The following is a 22,862-nucleotide window of genomic DNA, read 5'->3' as shown; positions in this document are numbered from 1 at the left end:
AAGCCAATATTTATTGTGCAAGCTTAATTGTCTTAAAGCAGTGCTGAGGCAGGATTTCTATCAACAATAAAGGGAGCAATATTTTCAAGTCAGATAGCATGCAGGCATGTTGAATGGGTCGCAGAAATCAAACTGGACTGGTTACTATGCATTTTCTACTTAAATTATTAGCATCATACACAGCCCAATGAATGCTCATGAGACAGTTAGATGGAGGACATTCATGTAGAATGGGGAGGGGGCCCAGGGAGACAGAAAAAAGAGAACGTTTATTGTAGCCTGCCCACCTCCAATATACATGGGTAAAGACTACATAGCCGTCCTCACAACCTGCAACTGATATTTATGAAAAACCTTTTAACAAATATTCATTGCCTCCTGTAATGAAATGAACTAATTTTTAGAGCTTGGATGTAGCATTGGTCATTGCAACAAAGAAAGGACATTATAAAGGGTGAATCAATGCTTATGTGAACTTCATGAGAAAAAAATCTTGTGGGCAGCATTTACATGTCCCATGTAACCTGTACTTTAATTCAGACACCAACATCAAAATCACAAGATGTAAAACCTTCTGAAGAATTCAAATTTATTCTTTTCAATTAAACTGAAATACTGTACTATATACACATGCAGAAAGCACTTCCTGAATCAAGTTCAGAAAGTCCTGAATCATTAGTTTACAATATTACAGGATTTTGCACTTCATGGAACAGTAATCTGTGAAAACCCTATCTTGGTACAAAGAACAGAATATTCCATTAATAATTCTTACAATATACACAGGACATTAACAACATATTTGCTAAAATTCCTCAGGATAAGTGACTCAAATATGGAAACCCAAAGCCTTAGCTCAGCAATATATATTAACTAAATTAAGGTCATCAAGCCATTATTTCTTATTGGATACTGGTATTTTCACATGAGATCAGAAAGAAAAGACTAAAGAAAATAAAATAAGAACAATATGATTGACTGAGATTAGAGGTCCAAGCAAAAACAAGGTCTCCAGGCTTGTTTATAAAACAGGCAATATCAAATAGGCTATGTTTTAAAAATGCTCCAATATACGAGTTTGCCTTGCTAACTGGCCATTGTGACACACGTCATTATAGCCTTCCAGACTTGAAAAGGTTGAGTGGGCTGAGTGAGAGAAAAATATACGAAAAGGTAAATCAATAAATTACAGATACTAGAAATCTGAAATAAAAACAAAAAATGCCAGAACATTAAAGGTCAGACAGCATCTACAGAAAGAGAAGTAGTTAATATTTCAGACCAGGGACACCTTAAGGGCCCCTCATCACAGAACTGAAACATTGCCCTCGTCTATTTCCTCAGATGGTGCATGGCTTCCCAAGCTTTCCCAACATTTTCAGTTTTTATTTCAACTACACAAACATTTCTTTGTAGAAAACAAAATTCTTTACATTCCCTCAGCATTGCATCAATAAAAAATAATACAATTACAATTATACTGTAATATTACAGTATTACAATTCTCAATATAAGAGCAATAGGGTTCTCTCCAGCAGGTAGGCTGCCATGTGTCCTACAAGACGTGATGGTGGAATCAGAAGTAGTCTAAAAATGATTAGCAGTGTAAAAACTAGGGATTTCAATCCAGTGTTACATAAGATATTGTTTTAAAATGTTTTTCTCTAAATAACTGTTGAATTCCTCTTTGCAGTATCATGCACAATTGGGGAAAATATATACTTTTAAGGGTTAACTACAATCCTCTTGTTCAGGACAGATTTAAAAGAACACGAGGAACATCAAACATCTTTGTTGAGAAATGGACTATCAGAAGCTTTAAATGATACTGCAAAAATGTTGTACTGTGTGGAAACTCGAGCCATGTTACTGGTTACAAAGGATATAATTATTGGCAATGGACAAAATTACTGACACATAATATGTTATCATTCCAGAACTACATGGAATAATGAGAAAAATTAAATGCACATATTTGTGCAAGATGGCTTTATTATCAAAATTTTCAGGGATGCCTTTTGACTAAAAGCAAATTTCTTTTTAGAGATCGGTTAAAAATGTTCGACCATGAGTGAAAATGGGGGTGGGGCAGAAGACGTTGGAGGAGTAAATTGGTTAGATATTTTGCATATTAATGTAAAGCAACCTTATCTTGATAAAAGTAATATTTGAGGGATTACCCATGTTAACAAAAACAAAAATGCTTTTTATTTACATTATCAGACCTCCAAATGGTTAAAGGAGTTAAATACTAATGTCTCTGCATATGAAAATAGTAGAAGTTGTGTGGAAAGATTTTAATGAATAGCACTGATGCTTTAAAGCAGCTCTTAATGTTGGCACTGTGGTGGTACTGCAATGCTGGTCATCACAAATAGAGTAGTAAATCAGCGTTCTCTACAGTGATGTAGTTATCCAAAAAAAGGCTCCAGGAAGTTAAATTGCAAGTTGTCTTCAGAGAAAAACATTTTAATAAGCTAACGTATTCCTCAAAAGCACAATGATCAGGAGGTTACATATCATCTTTCTGGGTTTAATCTTAGAGTACACCATAAGAAAATATCCATAATAAACTGTTGCTCACAAGAAATTTGGCTCCATAACATTTGGATACATGGTTAATACAGAAGAGCAAAGTTCACAGTAAAAGTAATGAAGTGAAACATTTTAGGGTGTTGGTAAATATGATGCTAGATTTTGCTGAAACACTAACCTGAAACAAATCTAAATAACTAAAAGTCAGAGGGTTGCAGTGGAAATCCATCAAAACAAGTCCTTTAAAGTAACATGTTATGTAAAAATCTGAGAGCTTTAAAGAACTTTAATTCACATATAATGAAAATATTTTGCTAGGCAATCACAGCCCACATATACATCAACATAATGCAACAGTTCAAATATACAAAATACATGCTAAATTGTGGATTAATCCTAATACACATTATCTAAATTATTAACCAGGTCACTTTAATCTAACGTTCACTAATGATTTCTGTTCTATTACTTCCAATAAAAAAATAGCAATAACGTTTGCAATACTGATTAAGCACCATTTTAAATTTATGCTTAGTAAGTGTGGGAAATATATAAATGAACCGTAGCTTTTGAAAAATGTAAATGCTGGAAGTCTGAAATAACTTAATAATCAAAGTGTACAACAGGCCTGTCAGCAGATTCTGAATTTTAAAAGATCTAGGTAAATTTGGCCAGAATTGAAATATTCGTATTCAGAACAATAACCAACTTAATTTGTTACAAAGATTAATGTATTTTGTACAACAAATGAACACTTATTACAGTTTTAAAAGCTACTCCAGTCTAATGGTAAAGGGAGTTTGGGAGGGATAAAGACGGTCATATTGTGTATTAAATGTCAGAGAAAGTAAATATGATTTATATTCACATGAACCCAGTCAGGTAGAACTGGAGGACATGCTGTTATTGGAAAGCAAATTTAAAAGCATTATGTAACTAATTCAGAGAAACACAGATGAATGCTCATGAGATTTGGACAACAGATTTGGTTGAATGTTGATTGTCCAGACAGATATGCTTAGCCTTGACATCCAAGAGCAAAAGGTGGAGGCAGCAAGATCTAGATCCCTGTTGTGATATTTTGGAAAAGACCATGCAGTAAGTGGTTGATCTTACTATACGTATTTTAATAATAACATTTCTCTTTGAACAGCCTGGAGAGAGAAAACATACCTGGAATCAACAATTATGGGTTGATATGATGCGGCTAATATTGATTTTGTTTTCAATCTTGGAGTTGCACCAAGAGGAAAATGTTTTGCTGGAAATAACTATTTAATAAGCTTACTTAGAATCAAATATTTTTAATACTTTGTTATATTCAGTTCCAAAACTGCAATTTTGGCTAACTGCAAAATTGATTTTTTTTTAATGGAGTATTTGTTTCACAGACTTCAAGAGTTCAGTGTCTATTTCACAGTTCAATATTTTGACTATAATACAGGATCATTTTTGTGTTTTTTTTAAAAAAGGCTTCTCCCAAGATGACAGATGTCTGTTTATTTTAAGGCAACGCCCCTGTAAAGTCTAAACTATACAACAGAATCCATAGGTTACAAAAATAGTCAAGTTTTAAAGCAGGTTAATATATTCAAAATAGAAATAATCTCAGAACAGTGCTGAATTAAATCTGCTAATGTAAATCTACTATTCTGCTACTGCATTCTTATGCTGACAAGTCATTTTCAAATCAATTGAGTCATTGGAAAGGCAAGGTGGACAAAATCTTTTCAAATCTGAGAGACGCCACAGACAATTTGCCAAAATCACAGGAATCATTGTGATGGCTGGACACGACAGATAGCCTGTCTGCATTACTTCAGCCAAGGTGCTAATCAATCTAACCAAACAAGTCTTCCTGCAATTTCCACCTACTGGTTAGCATATTGTAGTCAAAAATGAAATTACTATAATGGCTTATTACAGTAAATTTATAAACCACTGGGATTAAGATTTTTCAGTTTAATAGGGTAAAATAAGTAAAAATTTTACAAAACCATTATCATACTAACTTTAACCTTACCTGACTAGCTTGAGAAGTAACTTTACAAGCTTCAAAGCTGCATAAGAATATTACTGACCAGATTCACTACTACCTCTGACATTGTGATTCAATGTAGGATGTTTCAGCTTGCAATAGCCATTCAAAGCCACCCATTTTTGAAGCTCTCAAATATAAATATAAAGAGAACAATAGTACTTCAAGGATGAACAGCCCCATCTCAAGTCCTGAACTAGGGCTGGTTTGCTCACTTCAATACATAGACGCACAGAAGAGGAGGAAAGAGGGGAACTGCATATCTTCAGCTTTTAGAAATATGGTTCAATAGAAGAAGTACTTTTCTAAGTAGTAATCACAGTCTATGATCAAAAGAAGAAAATGTTTGAATAGCAAATTCATAAGTCCATCTTTGGCATTTCACAGTGATCCACAGATTAAAAAAAGACACAGATTGTGTCAGACAATGCTGTTTGTGCCTCTCAGTCCAACTCCACGGGCAAACTGTTCTAGAAGTCCACCAATGGCTGACGGGCTGGAAGATATGGATCTGAGGCCTACAGTTGCACTGTATGCAGACAAGAATATGGCTCTGACTTCCTCTAGCTTGGCCCTTCGTTCTGGGACGTGTGGATGTCTGCAAAGAGAGAAGTAGGTCAATTATACTGCTAATTTGAGATTCACCAAAATTGCTCTATTCCATACAGGTTATGAAAAACAATATGCTTGAGAAGTCCAGGGATACAGCATTTCTTTACTTCAAAAGAAAAGAGTCCACTAGTGGTGCAAATACTAGATGCATTAGTAGAACATACTAGACTGGTTCAAGAGCAAAAGTGGAAGTAATTGAAATGGTTCAAAGTTAAATAAAAAAATTAAAACTATAGTTTGACTTCAAATAAATATTAAAACAATCCCATTTTTCAATTTTTTCCCTAAAAAGGAACACTGTGGGGATTGGTTGCAAATAAAATGCTGTCCCATAAAGGGAAAACAATAATTACCCTTAAGTATAGTCATGCAGTTACAGATTCACTCAGACTGAATGGATTTTAGGAAATCCATGTGTGTTGACTTTAAACAAATTAAGAGATTTATACTAAATAACAACAGGCTTGAAAATGTACCAAAATTTGGTGGTGGTGACAATTTTGTGGTAGACAAATTCTTATAATGTTTAAAATGTCAACATTAAAATATCCTTATTTTGGGGAGGGAGCTCTGGAATTTAGACCTAGTGATGATAAAGGACCAGCAATACATTCCCAGACAGGAAGGTGTGCAATTTGGAAGGGATCCAGCAAATGTTAGTGTTGCCCTGTGCCTGGTGTGGAACCTCCTTCCTGGTGACACAGGTCAAAGTTTGGAGGAGATGTTGGGAGTAGCCAAAGCAAGTAACTTGTGTACTTTTTAAGATGGTACTCACTGCAACAACCAGCATCAGTGGTCGTAAATGGAAGGCCAATACAGTTCTTGGAGCTGCACACATCCAGGTAAGTCAAGATTTCACTCCTGACTTCTGCCTTGTGCGTGTGTCATTTGTGGGAACCGAAGATTTAGGTGGACAAAAGGATGCAACTGTTGGTTTTGTCTTGGATAGTACTGACTTTCTGTGATTTACTGCAGCTACTTTATATACACACAAGTGAAGAATATTCTGAAGCACACTTTTGTTTTAGAGATGGTGGAAAGGCTTTAGATCGCTAGGAGATGAGTCACCTGCCACAGGACATCCAGGCTTGTCACAGTATTTATATGGCTGGTTTGCTGAGTTTTTGTTCACTGTGACTGATGTGTAGGATATTGAAGGTGTTAGGTAGATTGATGGCAATGCCTCTGAATCTCATGGGTAGGTATTAAAATTTTTGATGGAGATGTTCACTGCATGGTTAATTGATCTTGCAGCATGTTTATTTGATGAGATGTAACTGGAATTGAACATTCCACTTCTGATTCACAATACAGTTAAGTGTTAAAACAAACCCATCTTTCTTCATGTGTCATGGCTTCCACATACAGGGCAGTTTTGTTTTTAAATTCAAACTTTCACAAGTGCTCCATCAGTTTTCCAAGATACTAGCATGAAATGTATCAAATACAACAATACAACTTAAAGTATTATAGTCTTGAGTGTGAATGCTAACTTAGTAGGCATTTCTGAAGCCTTGAAGCAAATAGAAAAATGAATCATTTTGCATGGAGCATTTATGACATGTATGAGGAACAGAGCCTTTATCTTTTGAATATCAATATGACCTCATTAACCAGGAGAAACATTACAGCAATCCACAAAACTCCGACAAACTTCAGAGGAATGTGCAATTACACTAACCCACTACATCAGAGAGATGCCAATCTCAAATTTTGAGTTTATGCATTTCACTTACGACAAGGAAATTGTTAAAGGAATGAATGACACCTGAATACATCCAATGGAAATTCCTATGGTGAAATCTTATTCTTTAAAGGATGGATTTTCTCAGATGGATAAAAATAAATTTATATATTTTTAAATACATATTCACTTAATGTAAATGATTCACAAGCAAAAATTCATCAGTGCCAAAGTAACATAGTGGTTAGCACAATGTTATTACAGCTTGGGGCATTCTGGAGTTAGGAGTTCAATTCCAGCACTGTTCTATAAGCTGTCTTTGTACATCCCTGTGAAATGAGTGATTTTTGCCCAGATGCATGCTTTGGTTTACTCCCACAGTCCAAAGACCTGCTTGGGTAAGTTAATTGGTCATTGTAAATTGTCTCATGATTAGTTAGGGTTATTTGGGGTTATAGGGTTGCTGGGATGGCATGGCTCAAAGGGCCGGAAGGGTGTATTCGACATTGTATTGTTTAAAAAAAACAGATTGTAATCTTGTTCTGTATGTTTGATTGTACACTTATTTAAAAACAATATAAATACATTTTTAAAAAAGATAACTTTTCCACACTGCCATCCAGGCCACAAATACTTTAACGGCTATGTGGAAACCCCTGTATTTTCATTTGCACTGGGTTAGTTGAAATCTTATTTGGAAGGACATAAAGCATCACTGTTTAATCATTCTCCATAAAGGACCTTTTCTTTCATGAACAAGAATCTCAGAGGATTCATTGGCCATATCAGCAAGGATCAGTTGGCTGAATGCTGATGCATTTAGGAATTATTTCTATTCTTTCTGCAGCTTGTCTTTACTTCCACATTTCAATTTTGTCAGCTACTTAAACATAATGATTTTACTGACTGCAAGGGGATGCAAAAATCAAAACTTTTCCTGGCAACCTGTGTTTTTCCACCTTTAAATTTTGATTTACTTCCCGTTTTGTTTCTCCCATTCCCACAATTATGCCTATTGCGCAGAGAAAGCCTCAAGCATTTGAAATCAAAACCCTAGCGCACAGAGAGCCAGCCAAAAAGAAACATACATAAATAAATAAGTGAACATTTACTTCTCCTATTTCTTATTTGGTTAATGTTGCTTCTAGTTCCCTATAGACCGACAATTTATTCTCTCCTATTCTGGAGGACTCCCCAATGTCAATCTTCCAGATTCACATCAATGTTGCTGAATACCATGCTCCATTGAAGAGTGCAAGCACAGGTGAGTCAAGGTGATTACAAGTATTTCCTTCTTTTGCAGAGCCCTGTTTCTTCCAAGTTCTAGCTGACACTGGAAGCTCATGAATAAAGATTTTTCAGACAGTGATAGAAATCGTTGGGAAGACATGAGAGTCAGATGGCGTAGACAGACAGAGGACTATTATAGGATTAAATATTTCTGATGCAAAGTTGCATAATCTCAGCAGCACTCACAGTCTCCCATTGGCTCCATCATCTTGAACGTTGAAGGGGAGAGGTGAGTCATTGGTAACTATAGCCGGGTCATGAATACTGCCACAGCCAGACACGATCTGCCAGCTGCCATAATCCGTGGAAGAGGATGAAGAAAGGGAATACTCTGTGGAGCTGCACAGGAAGACAGTGAAATACAAAATAAGCAAAAGTGGGCCCTTGGATAAAGCTAGTGCTAATTAAAAAAAATTGAGTGGTTATGCCAAAAACTTGATGAGTTTTTCCCCTTTTAGGAGGTCAGAATTTTCTCTGTGCAAAAGGCACACTAAGTAAAGCAAAGTCTGCCTGGCTCTATAGATTAAAGGCTCTGCAGAGGTCATTATAAAATTATTTGTCAATGAACACAGAGTTTGCAGCTAGGGTATATGGTGCATACTTAGTAAAAATGATTTCATATGTTACTTTGTGTCCAATTCTAGCGGACACTAATGTTAACATTTGCATCCCATGGCTGTGACTCTTCCCGGCGTTCTCATCTCAACTCTGCAAGAGTCAAAATCATGAACACAAGACATTCTGAAGACATTGGAAACTTGAGCAGCACACATAAAATTCTGGAGGAACTCAGCAAATCAGGCAACATCTATGGAGGGGAATAAACATTCGATGTTTCGGGCCAAGACCCTTTGTCAGGCCTCAAGAATTAAAATCAGATTTGTAGAAGTATTCAAGTTGTTTCCAAAAAAAACATTAGGATTTAATGGGCAGAGAGTCTCACATATTCCATTCTCTGCAAATCAAGGGTTTCCAACACGAGCTCCACAGGACCTTGTCCGGGTACTTTGTAGGCTGGTACCCAAGATGGAGCCAACTACATTTACAACCCTCTCCAGCTTCTTTCAGTTAATGGCAAGGCTCCATAGCATAAAAATGGTTGGGAGCACCTGCTGTAAATGAATGCTCTCTTTTTATTAAAAGAGAATTCTCTAAGTAGCAGATACTTATAGTTTTTCTAGCTGTGCAAAGACTTGCATGTGCTGGATGCCATGTGAAAACTTCCTGTTGAAATTTCAGTCAGTGTGCAGCACTAAGAACAATGTACTGTAGACCTCAAACACGAACCTCTGTTTTTTCTTCTGATGCGGTTCATGAGTCCTGTAGTCAGGCACTTTCCTAGTAAGTCCGGAAATTAAAAAATTGGGAATAAAAGCAGAGCTAGGAATATGTCATGTTAGCTCTTTATCAGGGAATACAATGGAGTGTTTTAATGAAAATATATCCCATAGCACATATAGTTTTTAATTAAGATAGAATTTGCTTAATTGCATTTTAAAATAATGTTAAAAAACAAAAAAATTTCAAAATAAACATTAGTAATGAGTTTAGGTAGATATGGGGGTAGAATTAAACACACAGCAGGACACTAAAGAACACGAGGAATTGAAGCCAAGAGAAGCAACAAAGGGGAACTATGTCAATGATATCTCAAGCCACATTTTTCATTTTTCCTTTACAGATTAATAAGGGCAATTCTTTAGCACCATTACAGTAGAGGCACGGTGAGGGCCTTAACAATGCTGACCCTCTGTCCAGAAAGTAGGAATGTCAACTTTAACACAAAGACCTTAAAGAATATTCACAATTCATTGACCAGCTCAACGAGAAGCACATTTTGCCAAAACTGGGATAATGTGCTATCACAGTTATGTTGGCAGTAGAACTTGGGGGCAGATGCTAGTCAAATACCGCACTTTTCCAAAATTATTGGCAATAACTAATTATATGTCAGAAAGAAACTGATCCAAATAAAATTCTTGGTAGTATAAAAAGAACCTACTAAGGCATTGCATTAATGTAAATATTTCGAGATCAATAGCTGTCAACATTAAAAAGCACGAGTTCCACTGTGAAGTTATAGAGATGAGAACAGTAAGAATAATGATAAAGCCCAAGTATGAAACACCAAATGTTTGGTGGATTAAGAATAGCTTACTTGCACACTCATTCAAGTCGAAAGATACCCAATTAGGTTTGAATAACACTGTTTAATGTTGTGAATAAACAGTATCAGATTAATCAGATTAATCATTTTAAGACAGTTGCTATTCTATACTATTGTAATAATTCTGCAGTTATTCACAATATTATCTGAGCTCCTTTTCTATCAAGCTATAATCTAACAAAAGTCTAATAGCTAATGAAATATAAATTGGAACAGACGCTACATAGTGCGGTACTCTTGAATAACTGACAGTTTTTCTTTCTCACCCCCCCCCCCCCCCCATCCTCAAAGCAATTGAAGCAGACCAACCTTCTTTCTGGAACAGCCAAGGGGCTACTACCAGTTCTCAGGAAGTTATTTTCCAGCTGGCAGAATGATGGCTTAGGTTCGGATACACCAGGGTGCAAGAACCGGTCTTCTGCCTGGTTAGGCAAGTGTGCTTGATTCCACGCAACAGTCTGTGGTGATGATGTCCTTCCTCTTCTCCTGGAATTCAACACAGATAAATAGGAATGAATTTTATTTAAATCTAGAGTTCCTGTTTCAATAATAACGTGATGACAGTATGCATATACTCTTCCATATGCATGAAACCATGTCTCAAACAGTATGAGCGCATTTTCCATTTCAGAATGATATAGACCAATTAAAAATATATACAATAGACTATTCTTGCTTCTACCATTGGGACAGCAGCCTTAGGTCCCTTTATCACCATGTTCAGGAGTAGTTATCATGCTTCAACCATCAGGAACCTGAACCAATTCATTCACATCAGTGAACTGATCGCTGAAGACAAGCTATGGCCTCACTTTCAAGGACTCTACAACTCATGTTCTCAGTATTATTTATTATTTTTTTATTTGCAGTTTGTCCTCTTCTGCTTATTGATTGCTTGTCAGTCTTTGTGTGCAGATTTTCATTAATTCTATTGTATTTCTACATTGCACTGTGAATGCCTCCAAGAAAATAAATCTCAAGGTAGTATAAGGTGGCATACACATACTTTGATAACAAATTTACTTTGAACTCTGAAATGCTTTCATATCCCAGAGGATGCACAGATCTAAGACCAAGAAAAGTTGCCTTGTAGTTTCATAACCAGCTTTGACAAAACTTCAAAGTTTATGTTGCTAATGAACAAGCTAATTAAGAACACTTGGTTCTTAACATTCAGAAAACCTATGATACCAGCAAAATTATTCAAATGCTGGAGATCCAAAAAAAGCCCAAAAATGCCAGAAACAGGACCATAACATAGAAGGAGAATGAGGCCATTTGGCCCATTGAGTTTGTTCCACCATTCCACCATGGCTGATATGGGGAGAATGAGGTTGAGAGGGATAACATAACTTTAAAACCCTTACTAATTACTAACAACCATCTACACTTTAAATATACCCATTGGCTTGGCCATCAGAGCTGACTGTGACACTGAATACCACCCTCTAGCTAAAGAAATTTCTTCTCATCTGTGCTCTAAATGGACGTTCCTCTAATCAGAAGCTGTGCCCTCTGGTCCTGGACTCCCCCACTTTAGGAAACATCCCCTTCACATCCACTATCTAGGCCTTTCAATATTTGATAAGTTTCAATGAGATCTCCCCTTATTCTTCTAAACTTCAGCAAGTACAGGCCTAGAGTCAAACACATTAACCCTGTCATTCCTGGAATCATTCAGAATCAGCTTTAATGTCACCAGTATATGTCGTGAATTTGTTGTTTTTGCGGCAGCAGTACCACACAATATGTAATTGAGAAAAACCGAACTACAGCAAGTATACTTCATATATTGTCTATTAAATAAAGCAGTGCATAATAGAAATAAAAAAGTACTGATGTAGTGTTCATAGGTTCAATGTTCATTCAGAAATCTGATGGCAGAGGGGAAGAAACTGTTCTTGAATCATTGAGTGTGTGCCTTCAGGCTTCTGTACCTCTCCTTCCTGATGGTAGCAATGAACTTCAGCAAACCAGACAATATTTGGAGAGACTAAAACAGTTAGAAATATATAAACATGTTTCAACATGCTAAGAAAGATTGGAAAAAGATCAATGTCTTCCCTACCATCCATAAAAGGTTGGATCAGACCTGTCTTTCTGGTGCAACCTCCAAGGTTCTGTCTAAAATTGGATTCCTCCAAAATAGTGCATCACATCCAGAATAGTACATTCACCCCCTATGGGAAGATATTTGACAGTAGCAGTCTTTAGATAGGATACATTATAAACTTTCTGGATATGATTTTCAAGAAGAACATGCTTCATTTGTCTGAATACTGAAACAAATTTAGAAATATTTTTAATCTATTCAATATATGTATACTGTAACTGAGTTATTTATTATTATTTTATTTATTTTTTCTTCTATATTATGTATTGCATTGAACTGCTGCTGTTAAGTTAACAAATTTCACGACACATGCTGATGATAATAAACCCGATACGAATTCTGAGAAGTGGGTTGATGTAGCAGCAAAATATTGCTCATTCATAGAGCTAGTTCAATCTTGATCTAAGGTGTTGTTTGGGCAAACTTTGCACATTCTTTCACTGACTCTCTGGACTTACACATCCCAAAGACATGATAGCTGGTTAATTGACCACTGTAAATTAAATATTAGTTAATAGCAAAAATAATTAAAGGGTATTGACAGGCGTATTTGAGAGACAAAAATTGTGAGAGCAATGAGCAAGAGGAAGGAGGAAAACAGATCTCAGGCAGGGGTTCCCATCTTTTTTTATTCCATGTACCCCTACCATTAACCAATGATCAGTGGACCTCAGGTTCAGAACCCCTGTACATACTACTCCTCATGGAACTAGTATGATTCCGATGGCTGAATGGAGATCTGTGTTGTGATAAAAATAAAAAAACAATGGAGCAATAATGAAATAAAAATAAGGAATGAAAAAATAAAAATACCTAGAAGATAAATGTGTAGAGAAATGTTGAGAAACATGCAAATTGAGGAACTATGGAGTAATATCAGAATGACTATATTAAAATTATGCTCAATTAATCTCTGTCAACATGACTGTCTAAAAAAAAGAATGATTTAGTTACAATACAGTGCCTTGTAAAAGTATTCAGCCCCCAACCTTTTGTTCACGTAAATGAGTATTATAACCAAGAATTTTGATCAAACTGAGAATTTTATTTGTGAATTGCATGCTCTTTTTTTCATAGTAGAACCAAAAAACAGGGAAATTTGTAAAGCATGAAAAACTAAAAATTCAAATGTCAGCTGTTCAAAAGTATTCACTCCTCCCCTTTTGCTCAGTACTTAGCTGAACCACCTGTCACAGCTATTAGAGCCAGTAGTTTTTTTGGATAAGTCTCTATTAGCTTTGACCAATGTGATGGAGCAAGATTTGCCTATTCCTTCTTACAAAATCGCTCTCAAACTGTGCCAGGTTAGTTGGGCAGAGGTGGTTGACAGCAATCTTGAGGTCTTGCCGGAAATGTTCAAATGGGTTAATGTCAGAACTCTGATTGGGCCACGTGAGGACATCAATTTTCTTCATCAGAAACCATTCCATGTTTGCTTTGGCAGTGTGCTTTGGGTAGATGTCCTGCTGATAGATGAACTTCCCCTCCAATTTAAGCTTTCTGGCAGAGGCAAGCAGATTTCTATCCAGGATCTCTCTGTATTTAGCAGCATTCATCTTCCCATCAATCCTGACCTTATTTCCAGTCCCTGTTGCTGAAAAGCACCCCATAGCTCGATGCTACCTCCAACATACTTTACAGTAGAGAAAGTGTTACCTGGCTGAGCTGCAGTATTAGATTTATGCCACATGTACCGATTAGTGTTGAGGTCAAAAAGTTCCACGTTAGATTCATCTCACAATAAGACCACCTTTCACATATTTACAGCATCTTCTGACTAACACTTTGCAAAATCTTAATGGGCAAGGTATGTAAGGATATGCATTTTTTAAGACAGGGCTTCTTCCTTGCCACACTTCTTTAAATACCCTTTTCTGTGCAAGGCCTTAGAGACTGCAGCCATGAGCTTCATCTCTAGTTGCAGACACTGACTTCTGCAGCTCCCCCAGAGTGACTGTTGGCATCACAGTAGACTCACTTACAAGTGTTATTCTTCTTCAGTGATCAAATTTAGAGGGCTGGCTGACATAGGCAGTGTGGCTTCATATTTTTTCCCTACTTTTTCATGATGGACTGCACTCTCAGATTTGTGCTTCCCTATCATCATTTCCCTGGCTTGACTTGAATGCTCTTTTATCTTCATTTTGGTTTGGTCTGTCAAAAAATCTACCATACTGTTGGAGCTTACAGAGAAAGGGGGTATTTATTCTTATGAATTCATTGAAAACAGGTGATATTCCAATTTTGTACAACAACCAAATGGATGAGTTGATAAGGTAATGTACAGTATTGCCCCTGAGGAAAGTTAGTGCAGTAATTACAAAGGGGATGAATAATTTTATAGCGCCACAATTTTGGTTTTTAAAATTTTTGTAAATTTTTGTCAGGTTTTGGAATTTTTCTTTAGATTTGATATGACGCACCATGTTTTGTAGATTGACTCAAAAAATCCTACTTCATTATATTTTAAAATTAGAAAATGAGACTGTAAAATGTGATACTTTTTCAAGGCAGAGTATACGAAATAGACAGCCTGCACATTTCTAGACAAAAACAAAATCGTGAAACCTATTTGTAGATGGAAGGTGTTCTCAAGGCATTGGGAACATAAAACATATGGGGCTAAGTGACATACAAGATGTGTATGAAGATATTGTGCTGCAGTTAGGATTAAATCAGACATTATATTTGATGCTTTTATATCGTATTTTTGTTGTGTGGACTTGAAGAAATATAAGAAGTGTCATCTCTAACCTCTGAAAGTGAAAGGTGAGAAACTAACTTCCTTTCTACTTTGAAAGTGTTCTTGATACTTTTGATGCAACCCAACAAGCTGCTGCACTGCATGGTAGGACACTGCACTCTGGCAGACAGGAAGGCTCTGCAACAGGGAGTCAAAACTGCCATCACCGGCATATTCAGAAAGGTTCCAGAAAAGGGCCAGTAATGTCATGAAGGATCCCACCCTCCCTGCTCGTGAACTGTTCGTCCCACTTCACTTCCGTCAGTGAGGAGGCTACAAAGCGTCCATAACAGGACCACCATACTGAAAAATAGACACTTTCCCCAAGATGCAAGGCTGATGTACACCCTTTACCGACCCCTCCACACCTACCATTACTTTATCATTTCCTGTCAGTCACCTCATGTACAGACATTCCTGTGCCTAGAGTCACTTCATGTTTATACATTCTCTCTCTCCATTTTATGTGTGTGTACCTATCCCTATACTGTATATATGCATACACACACACACACACACACACAAATGGAGGGTGCAATAGTTTGATTTAAATAGAGACTACAATGGGGTGAGGGAGGATTTGGCTAGTGTAGACTGGGAACACAGGCTACATGATTGGACAGTTGAAGAACAGTGGAAGACTTTCAAAGAGATTTTTCGCTGTGCTCAACGAAAGTATATTCCAGTTAAAAGCAAGGACAGTAAGGGTGGGGGCAGCCAGCCTTGGATAACTAAGGAAACAAAAGAAGCCATCAAACTAAAAGCTTCTGCATACAAAGTTGCCAAGAGTAGCGGGAAACTGGAATATTGGGAAAACTTTAAAAAGCAACAAAGAACCACTGAGCGAGCTATACAGAAAGGATGATAGATTATGAAAATAAACTAGCACAAAATATAAAAATGGATACTAAAAGTTTTTATAATTATATAAAGCAGAAAAGAGCGGCTAAAATCAATGTAGGTCCCTTAGAGGACAAGAAAGGGGAATTAATATTGGGTAATGAGGAAATGTCAGAGGATTTGGATGACTATTTTGTGTCAGTCTTCGTGGTGGAGGACACATCTAACATGCCAAAATGAGAGTTTATAGATGCGATGAAAGTTGAGGACCTTGATATAATAGTTATCACTAAAGAGGTAGTGCTGAGCAAATCTGTGGGCTTGAAGATAGACAAGTCCCCTGGTCCTGATGGAATGCATCCCAGGGTACTGAAAGAAATGGCAGAAGCCATAGTAGAGGATTTGGTGATAATTTTCTGGACTCGGGGTAAGTCCCAGCTGATTGGAAGATGGCGAATGTCATGCCACTGTTCAAAAAATGACATAGGCAAAAGGCAGGTAACTCTTGGGCAGTTAGTTTAACATCTGTAGTTGGGAAAATGCTTGAAGCTATCATTAAAGAAGATATAGCAAGGCATCTGGAAAGAAATGGATCCATCAGGCAAATGCAGCATGGATTCAGCAAAGGCAGGTCCTGTTTGACAAACTTACTGGAGTTCTTTGAGGATATAATGAGCACAGTGGATAGAGGGGAAAAGATGGATGTTATTTACTTGGATTTCCAGATGGTGTTTGATAAGGTGCCGCATAAAAGATTTATCCATAAGATAAGGATTTATCGAGTTGGGGGTAATGTATTAGCGTGGATAGAGGATCAGTTAACTAATAGAAAGCAAGAGAGTTGGGATACATGGGTGTTGCTCTGGCTGGCAATCAGTGAGCAGTGTGCTGCAGGGGTTGGTGCTGTGCCCACAATTGTTCACAATATACATTAATGATCTGGAAGAGGAGACCAAGTACAGTGTACATAAGCTTGCGGATGATACTAAATTGAGTAGAAAAGCACATTGTGCAAAAGATACGAAGAGTCTGCAGAGAGATTGAGTGAGTTAATCTTTTTTTTCCCATTTGTATGAGAAACTTGGGTTCAGTGAGTGGGCAAGGATCTGGCAGATGGAGTAAAATGTTGGTAAATGTAAGATCATCCACTTTGATAGGAAAAATGAACGAGTAGATTATTGTTTAAAAGGTAAAAAAAACGCAGCATGCTGCTGTGAAAAGGGACTAGGGAGTGATTATGCCTGAATGAAAAGGTTGGTTTACAAGTGCAGCAGGATGCAATGGGATGTTGGCCTTCATTGCTAGAGGAATTGAGTTTAAGAGCAGGTAAGTTATGTTCCAACTATACAGGGTACTTGTGAGGCTGCACCTGGAGTACTGTGTACAGTTCTGGTCTCCTTACTTGAGCAAGGATATACTGGCTTCGAAAGCGGTGCAGAGGAGGTTCACCAGGTTTATTCCAGAGATGAGTGGATTAGACTATGAGGACTGTACTTGCTGGAATTCAGAAGAATGAGAGAACTTATCAAAATGTACAAAATTATGAAAGAGATAGATAAGATAGAAGCAGGAAAGTTGTTTCCACTGGTAGGTGAGATTAGAACTAAGGGATATAGCCTCAAGGTTCAGGAGAGTAGATTTAGGATGATGAGGAAGAACTGCTGTTACCAGAGAGTGGTAAATCTGGAATTCTCTGCCCAATGAAGCTGTGGAGGCTACCTCAGTAAATATATTTAAGACAAGGATGGATCAATTTTTGGATAGCAGGAGAATTAAAGGTTATGGGGGAAAGGCAGGTAGGTGGAGATGAGTCCACGACCAGATCAGCCATAATCTTATTGAATGTCAAAGCAGGCTTGACAGGCCAGATGGCCTACTCCTGCTCCTATTTTTTTTAAATTACGTTCTTATACACGTACGTATACATACACACAATATATAACACACACATCCCACATATTCATTGAGTTCTTTGATCTTGCTGCTTTTTTAGTGCTGCATTGGATCCAGAGCAACAACTATTTTGTTCTCCTTTACACTTGTGCACTGGAAATGACATTAATCAATTTTGAATCAAAATAAAATTAAACAATGGGAATACTTCAGAAGGTTTAGCTCAGTTTTAGAAACATAGAAAACCTACAGCACAATACAGGCCCTTCAGTCTGTTACGAATGTGGAGCAACTCTGATGGGCCGAAGAATCGTAAGATCGCTATTATTTTGAGTCTGCGACCCAGATAATGAGAGAGATACACATCATGTCAGGTAATGAGAGAGATACACATCATGTCAGGAAATGAGAGAGAGAGAGAGAGAGAGAGAGAGAGAGAGAGAGAGAGACGCAGGATCACAGCAAAGGCAGTTGTTATAGACAATACACAACTAGGTGGAATGTCTCCTAACAAAGCGGAACGGAATCACTGATTACTGCTATTGTCTCTTGGAGAAGGAATTGTGTATTGAGTACTGTTCTATTCATTGAAACCCCTCAGGGGACAACCAGAGTGGTCTGGTTGAGGGATTGCATCATCCCAACCTGATTGACATCTGAGACCCCGTGAGTGAGGATAAAAGAGGGGTCTGGGGAACACCCCTCAGATACACCAGGAGAAACGCTAGAAATCCAGTGACAGCGTGTTATAGCTAAAGCCGGTGAGAGCTCATGTGTGTCCTCCCTTGCCTGGGTGGCGGGCTCATCACGGAAGAACGGTTTAGCTAAAGGAGAGGTCATACTTGAACGGCCACAACAACGAGACACCGATGGATCGAAATCATAAAGGAAGGTTGGCAAAAACAATAGCGGTAACTGTTCCCATTCTTCTATCTCTCTCTCTCTCCAACAATTGCAACACAGCGACAAACAAACGACGGCAGCCTGTGTGAACTGAAACAAACTTTATATTTCCATCGGACAATTCATTATCTCCTAGACAACGAAAGAGCTTATTTGTTATTGATTATTATTATACCCGCACTTTTAGGTTTAGTATTGACGATGCATATTATCTGTATATTTGCATTGATATTATTTTTGTGTATTTTTACTAATAAATACTGTTAAAAATAGTATCACCAGACTCCAACGGACGTCTCTATCTTTGCTGGTAAGTAACCCAGTTACGGGGTTCGTAACAGGTCCACAAAGTTGTGCCGGACGTGTCCCAACCTTAGAAATTACATACCTTACCCATAGCCCTCTATTCTAAGCTCCATGTACCTATCCAATAAGTCTCTTAAAAGACCCTATTGTATCCGCCTCCACCACCATTGTCAGCAGCCCATTCCATGCACTCACCACTCTCTGCGTAAAAAACTTACCCCTGACATATCCTCTGTACCTATTCCCTAGCACCTTAAACCTGTGTCCACTTGTGGCAACCATTTCAGCCCTGGGAAAAAGCCTCTGACTATCCACACGATAAATGCCTCTCATTATCTGGTACACCTCTATCAGGTCACCTCTCATCCTCTGTCGCTCCAAGGAGAAAAGGCCAAATTCACTCAACCTATCCACATAAGGCATGCTCCCCAATCAAGGCAACGTCCTTGGAAATCTCCTCTGCACCCTTTCTATGACTCACACATCCTTCCTGTAGTGAGTGAGGTGACCAGAACTGAGCACAGTACTCCAAGGGGGGTCTGACCAGGGTCCTATATAGCTGCAACATTACCTCTCGGCTCCTAAACTCAATTCCACGATTGATGAAGGCCAATACACCATACACCTTCTAACCACAGAGTCAACCTGCGCAGCTGTTTTGAGTGTCTTATGGACTCGAACCCAAGATCCCTCTGATCCTCCACACTGCATGAGTCTTACCATTAATACTATATTCTGTCATCATATTTGACCCACCAAAATGAACCACCTCACACTTATCTGGGTTGGACTCCATCTGCCACTTCTTAGTCCAGGTTTGCATTCATCAATGTCCCGCTGTAACCTGACAGCCCTCCACACTATCCACAACACCCCCAACCTTTGTGTCATCAGCAAACTTACTAAACCATCCCTCAACTTCCTCATCTAGGTCACTTATAAAAATCATAAAGAGTAAGGGTCCCAAAACAGATCCCTGAGGCACCCCACTGGTGACCAACCTTCATACAGAATATGACCCATCTACAGCCACTCTTTGCCTTCTGTGGGCAAGCAAGTTCTGGATCCACAAAGCAATGTTCCCTTGGATCCCTTGCTTCCTTACTTTCTCAATAAGCCTGGTATGGGGTACCTTATGAAATGCCTTGCTGAAATCCATATACACTACATCTACTGCTCTTCCTTCATCAATGTGTTTAGTCATATCCTCAAAAAATTCAGTCAGGCTTATAAGACACAAACTGCCCTTGACAAAGCCATGCTGACTATTCCTAATCATGTTATACCTCTCCAAATGTTTATAAATCCTGCCTCTCAGGATCTTCTCCATCAATTACCAACCACTGAAATAAGACTCACTGGTCTATAATTTTCTGGTCTATCTCTACTCGCTTTCTTGAATAAAGGAAAAACATTCACAACCCTCCAATCCTCTGGAACCTCTCCTGTCCTTATTGATGATGCAAAAATCATCGCCAGAGGCTCAGCAATCTCCTCCCTTGCCTCCCACTGTAGCCTGGGGTACATCTTATCTGGGCCCGGTGACTTACTCAACTTGATGCTTTCCAAAAGCTCCAGCACATCCTCTTTCTTAACATCTACATGCTCAAGTTTTTCAATCTGCTGCAAGTTGTCACTATTATCACCAGGAGCCTTTTCCATAGTGAATACTGAAGTAAAGTATTCATTAAGTACTTCTGCTATTTCCTCCGGTTCCATACACACTTTCCCACTGTCATATTTGATAGGTCCTATTCTTTCATGTCTTATCCTCCTGCTCTTCACATACTTGTAGAATGCCTTGGGGTTTTCCTTAATCCTGCCCGCCAAGGCCTTCTCATGGACCCTTCTGGATCTCCTAATTTCCTTCCTAAGTTCCTTCCAGTTAGCTTTATAATCTTCCAGATCTCTAACATTACCTAGCTCTCTGAACCTTTTGTAAGCTTTTCTTTTCTTCTTGACCAGATTTATTACAGCCTTTGTACACCACGGTTCCTGTACCCTACCATAACTTCCCTGACTCATTGGAATGTACCTATGCAGAACTCCACACAAATATCCCCTGAACATTTGCCACATATCTTCAGTACTTTTCCTTGAGAACCTGTTCCCAATTTAAGCTTCCAATTTCCTGCCTGATAGCCTCATAATTCCCCTTACTCCAATTAAACGCTTTTCTAACTTGTCTGTTTCTATCTCTCACCAATGCTATTGTAAAGGAGATAGAATTATGATCAATATCTCCAAAATGCTCTCCCAGAGAGATCTGACACCTGACCAGGTTCATTTCCCAATACCAAATCAAGTACAGCCTCTCCTCCTGTCGGTTCAACAGTGCCACACCCCCACCTCTTTTGCCTCCCTCCCTGTCCTTTCTGAAACATCTAAAACCCGGTACTTGAAGTAACCATTCCTGTCTCTGAGCCATCCAAGTCTCTGTAATGGCCACCACATCATAGCTCCAAGTACCGATCCACGCTCTAAGCTCATCCGCTTTGTGCATGATATTCCTTGCATTAATATAGACACCTCTCAAACTGTCGGTCTGAGTGTGTCCCTTCTCTATCACCTGCCTATGCTCCCTCACACACTGTCTTCCAAGCTTTCGCTATTCGTGAGCCAACTGCCTCTTCCCCAGTCTCTTCAGTTCGGTTTCCACCCCCCAACAATTCTAGTTTAAACTCTCCCCGATAGCCTTAACAAACCTCCCCGCCAGGATATTGGTCCCTCTGGGATTCAAGTGCAACCTGTCCATTTTGTACAGGTCACACCTGCCCCAAAAGAGGTTCCAATGATTCAGAATCCCTCAGCCACGTATTTATCCTCCACCTCATTCTATTCCTATACTCACTGTCGTGTGGCACAGGCAGTAATCCCGAGATTACTACCTTTGCGGTCCTGCTTCTCAACTTCCTTCCTAACTCCCTGTAGTCTTTTTTCAGGACCTCTTCCCCTTTTCCTACCTATGTCATCGGTACCAATATGTACCATGACCTTTGGCTGTTCTCCCTCCCACTACAGGGTATCGTGGAAGCCATCTGAAACATACCGGACTCTGGCACCTGGGAGGCAAGCTACCATCTGAGTTTCTTTCCTGCATTCACAGAATCACCTGTCTGACCCCCTAACTACAGAGTTCCCTATCACTACTGCCTTTCTCTTCCTTTCCCTACCCTTCTGAGCCACAGGGCCAGACTCTGTCAGAGGCACGGCCACTGCTGCTTCCTCCAGGTACATGGTCCACCCCCAACAGTATTCAAACAGGAGTACTTACTGTCAAGGGGTACAGCCACTGGGGTACTCTCTAGTGCCTGACTCTTCCCCTTCTCTCTCCTGTTACCCACTTGTCTGTCTCCCGAGGCCTTGGTGTGACCACCTGCTTATAACTCCTTTCTATCACCTCCTCGCTCTCCGTGACCATGCGAAGGTCATCAAGCTACATCTCCAGTTCCCTAACGCAGTCCCTTAGGAGACTCCAGCACCTCCCACATCTAACACTGAGCACAGAAAACCGGTCTCACACACATACTTCCTTTCCGCAATTAACACTGGCAAACCATCCTCGCCTCATTACCGCCTAAGCCCGTTAAGCCAAAGCCCTATCATTCTGCTGCCCGCTGGATATGGCCATCTTCTTTTTAAACTTTACCCGCTCTACTGGCTGACGTCACACGCCTGCAGAATGTTGCCTCTCTTTACCCTGAGCAGTAAAATGCCTTTGCTCCGGAAAACCTTAGC

General features: G+C 38.8%; 1 protein-coding gene across 2 annotated transcripts in view; it reads right to left on the bottom strand.

Moving 5' to 3' along the window:
* Positions 1-569: 569 nt before the first annotated feature.
* The window catches only part of mtmr14 (myotubularin related protein 14), a 132,576-nt gene continuing 110,283 nt past the window's right edge, over positions 570-22,862 (bottom strand). The window contains exons 17-19 of one of the 2 annotated variants that reach the window (XM_059944786.1): positions 10,636-10,812; positions 8,346-8,498; positions 570-5,171 (exon numbers count right to left, since the gene is read on the bottom strand). In XM_059944786.1, coding sequence (XP_059800769.1) covers positions 4,994-5,171; positions 8,346-8,498; positions 10,636-10,812 — 508 coding nt within the window. In that variant the 3' untranslated portion in view covers positions 570-4,993. The remainder of the gene's footprint in view (positions 5,172-8,345; positions 8,499-10,635; positions 10,813-22,862) is intronic. The other variant, XM_059944787.1, reaches the window with a different exon arrangement.

The sequence above is a fragment of the Hypanus sabinus genome, chromosome 19, assembly GCF_030144855.1.
Source record: "Hypanus sabinus isolate sHypSab1 chromosome 19, sHypSab1.hap1, whole genome shotgun sequence".
NCBI lineage: Eukaryota > Metazoa > Chordata > Chondrichthyes > Myliobatiformes > Dasyatidae > Hypanus > Hypanus sabinus.
This window is presented reverse-complemented; position numbering and strand designations above follow the sequence as displayed.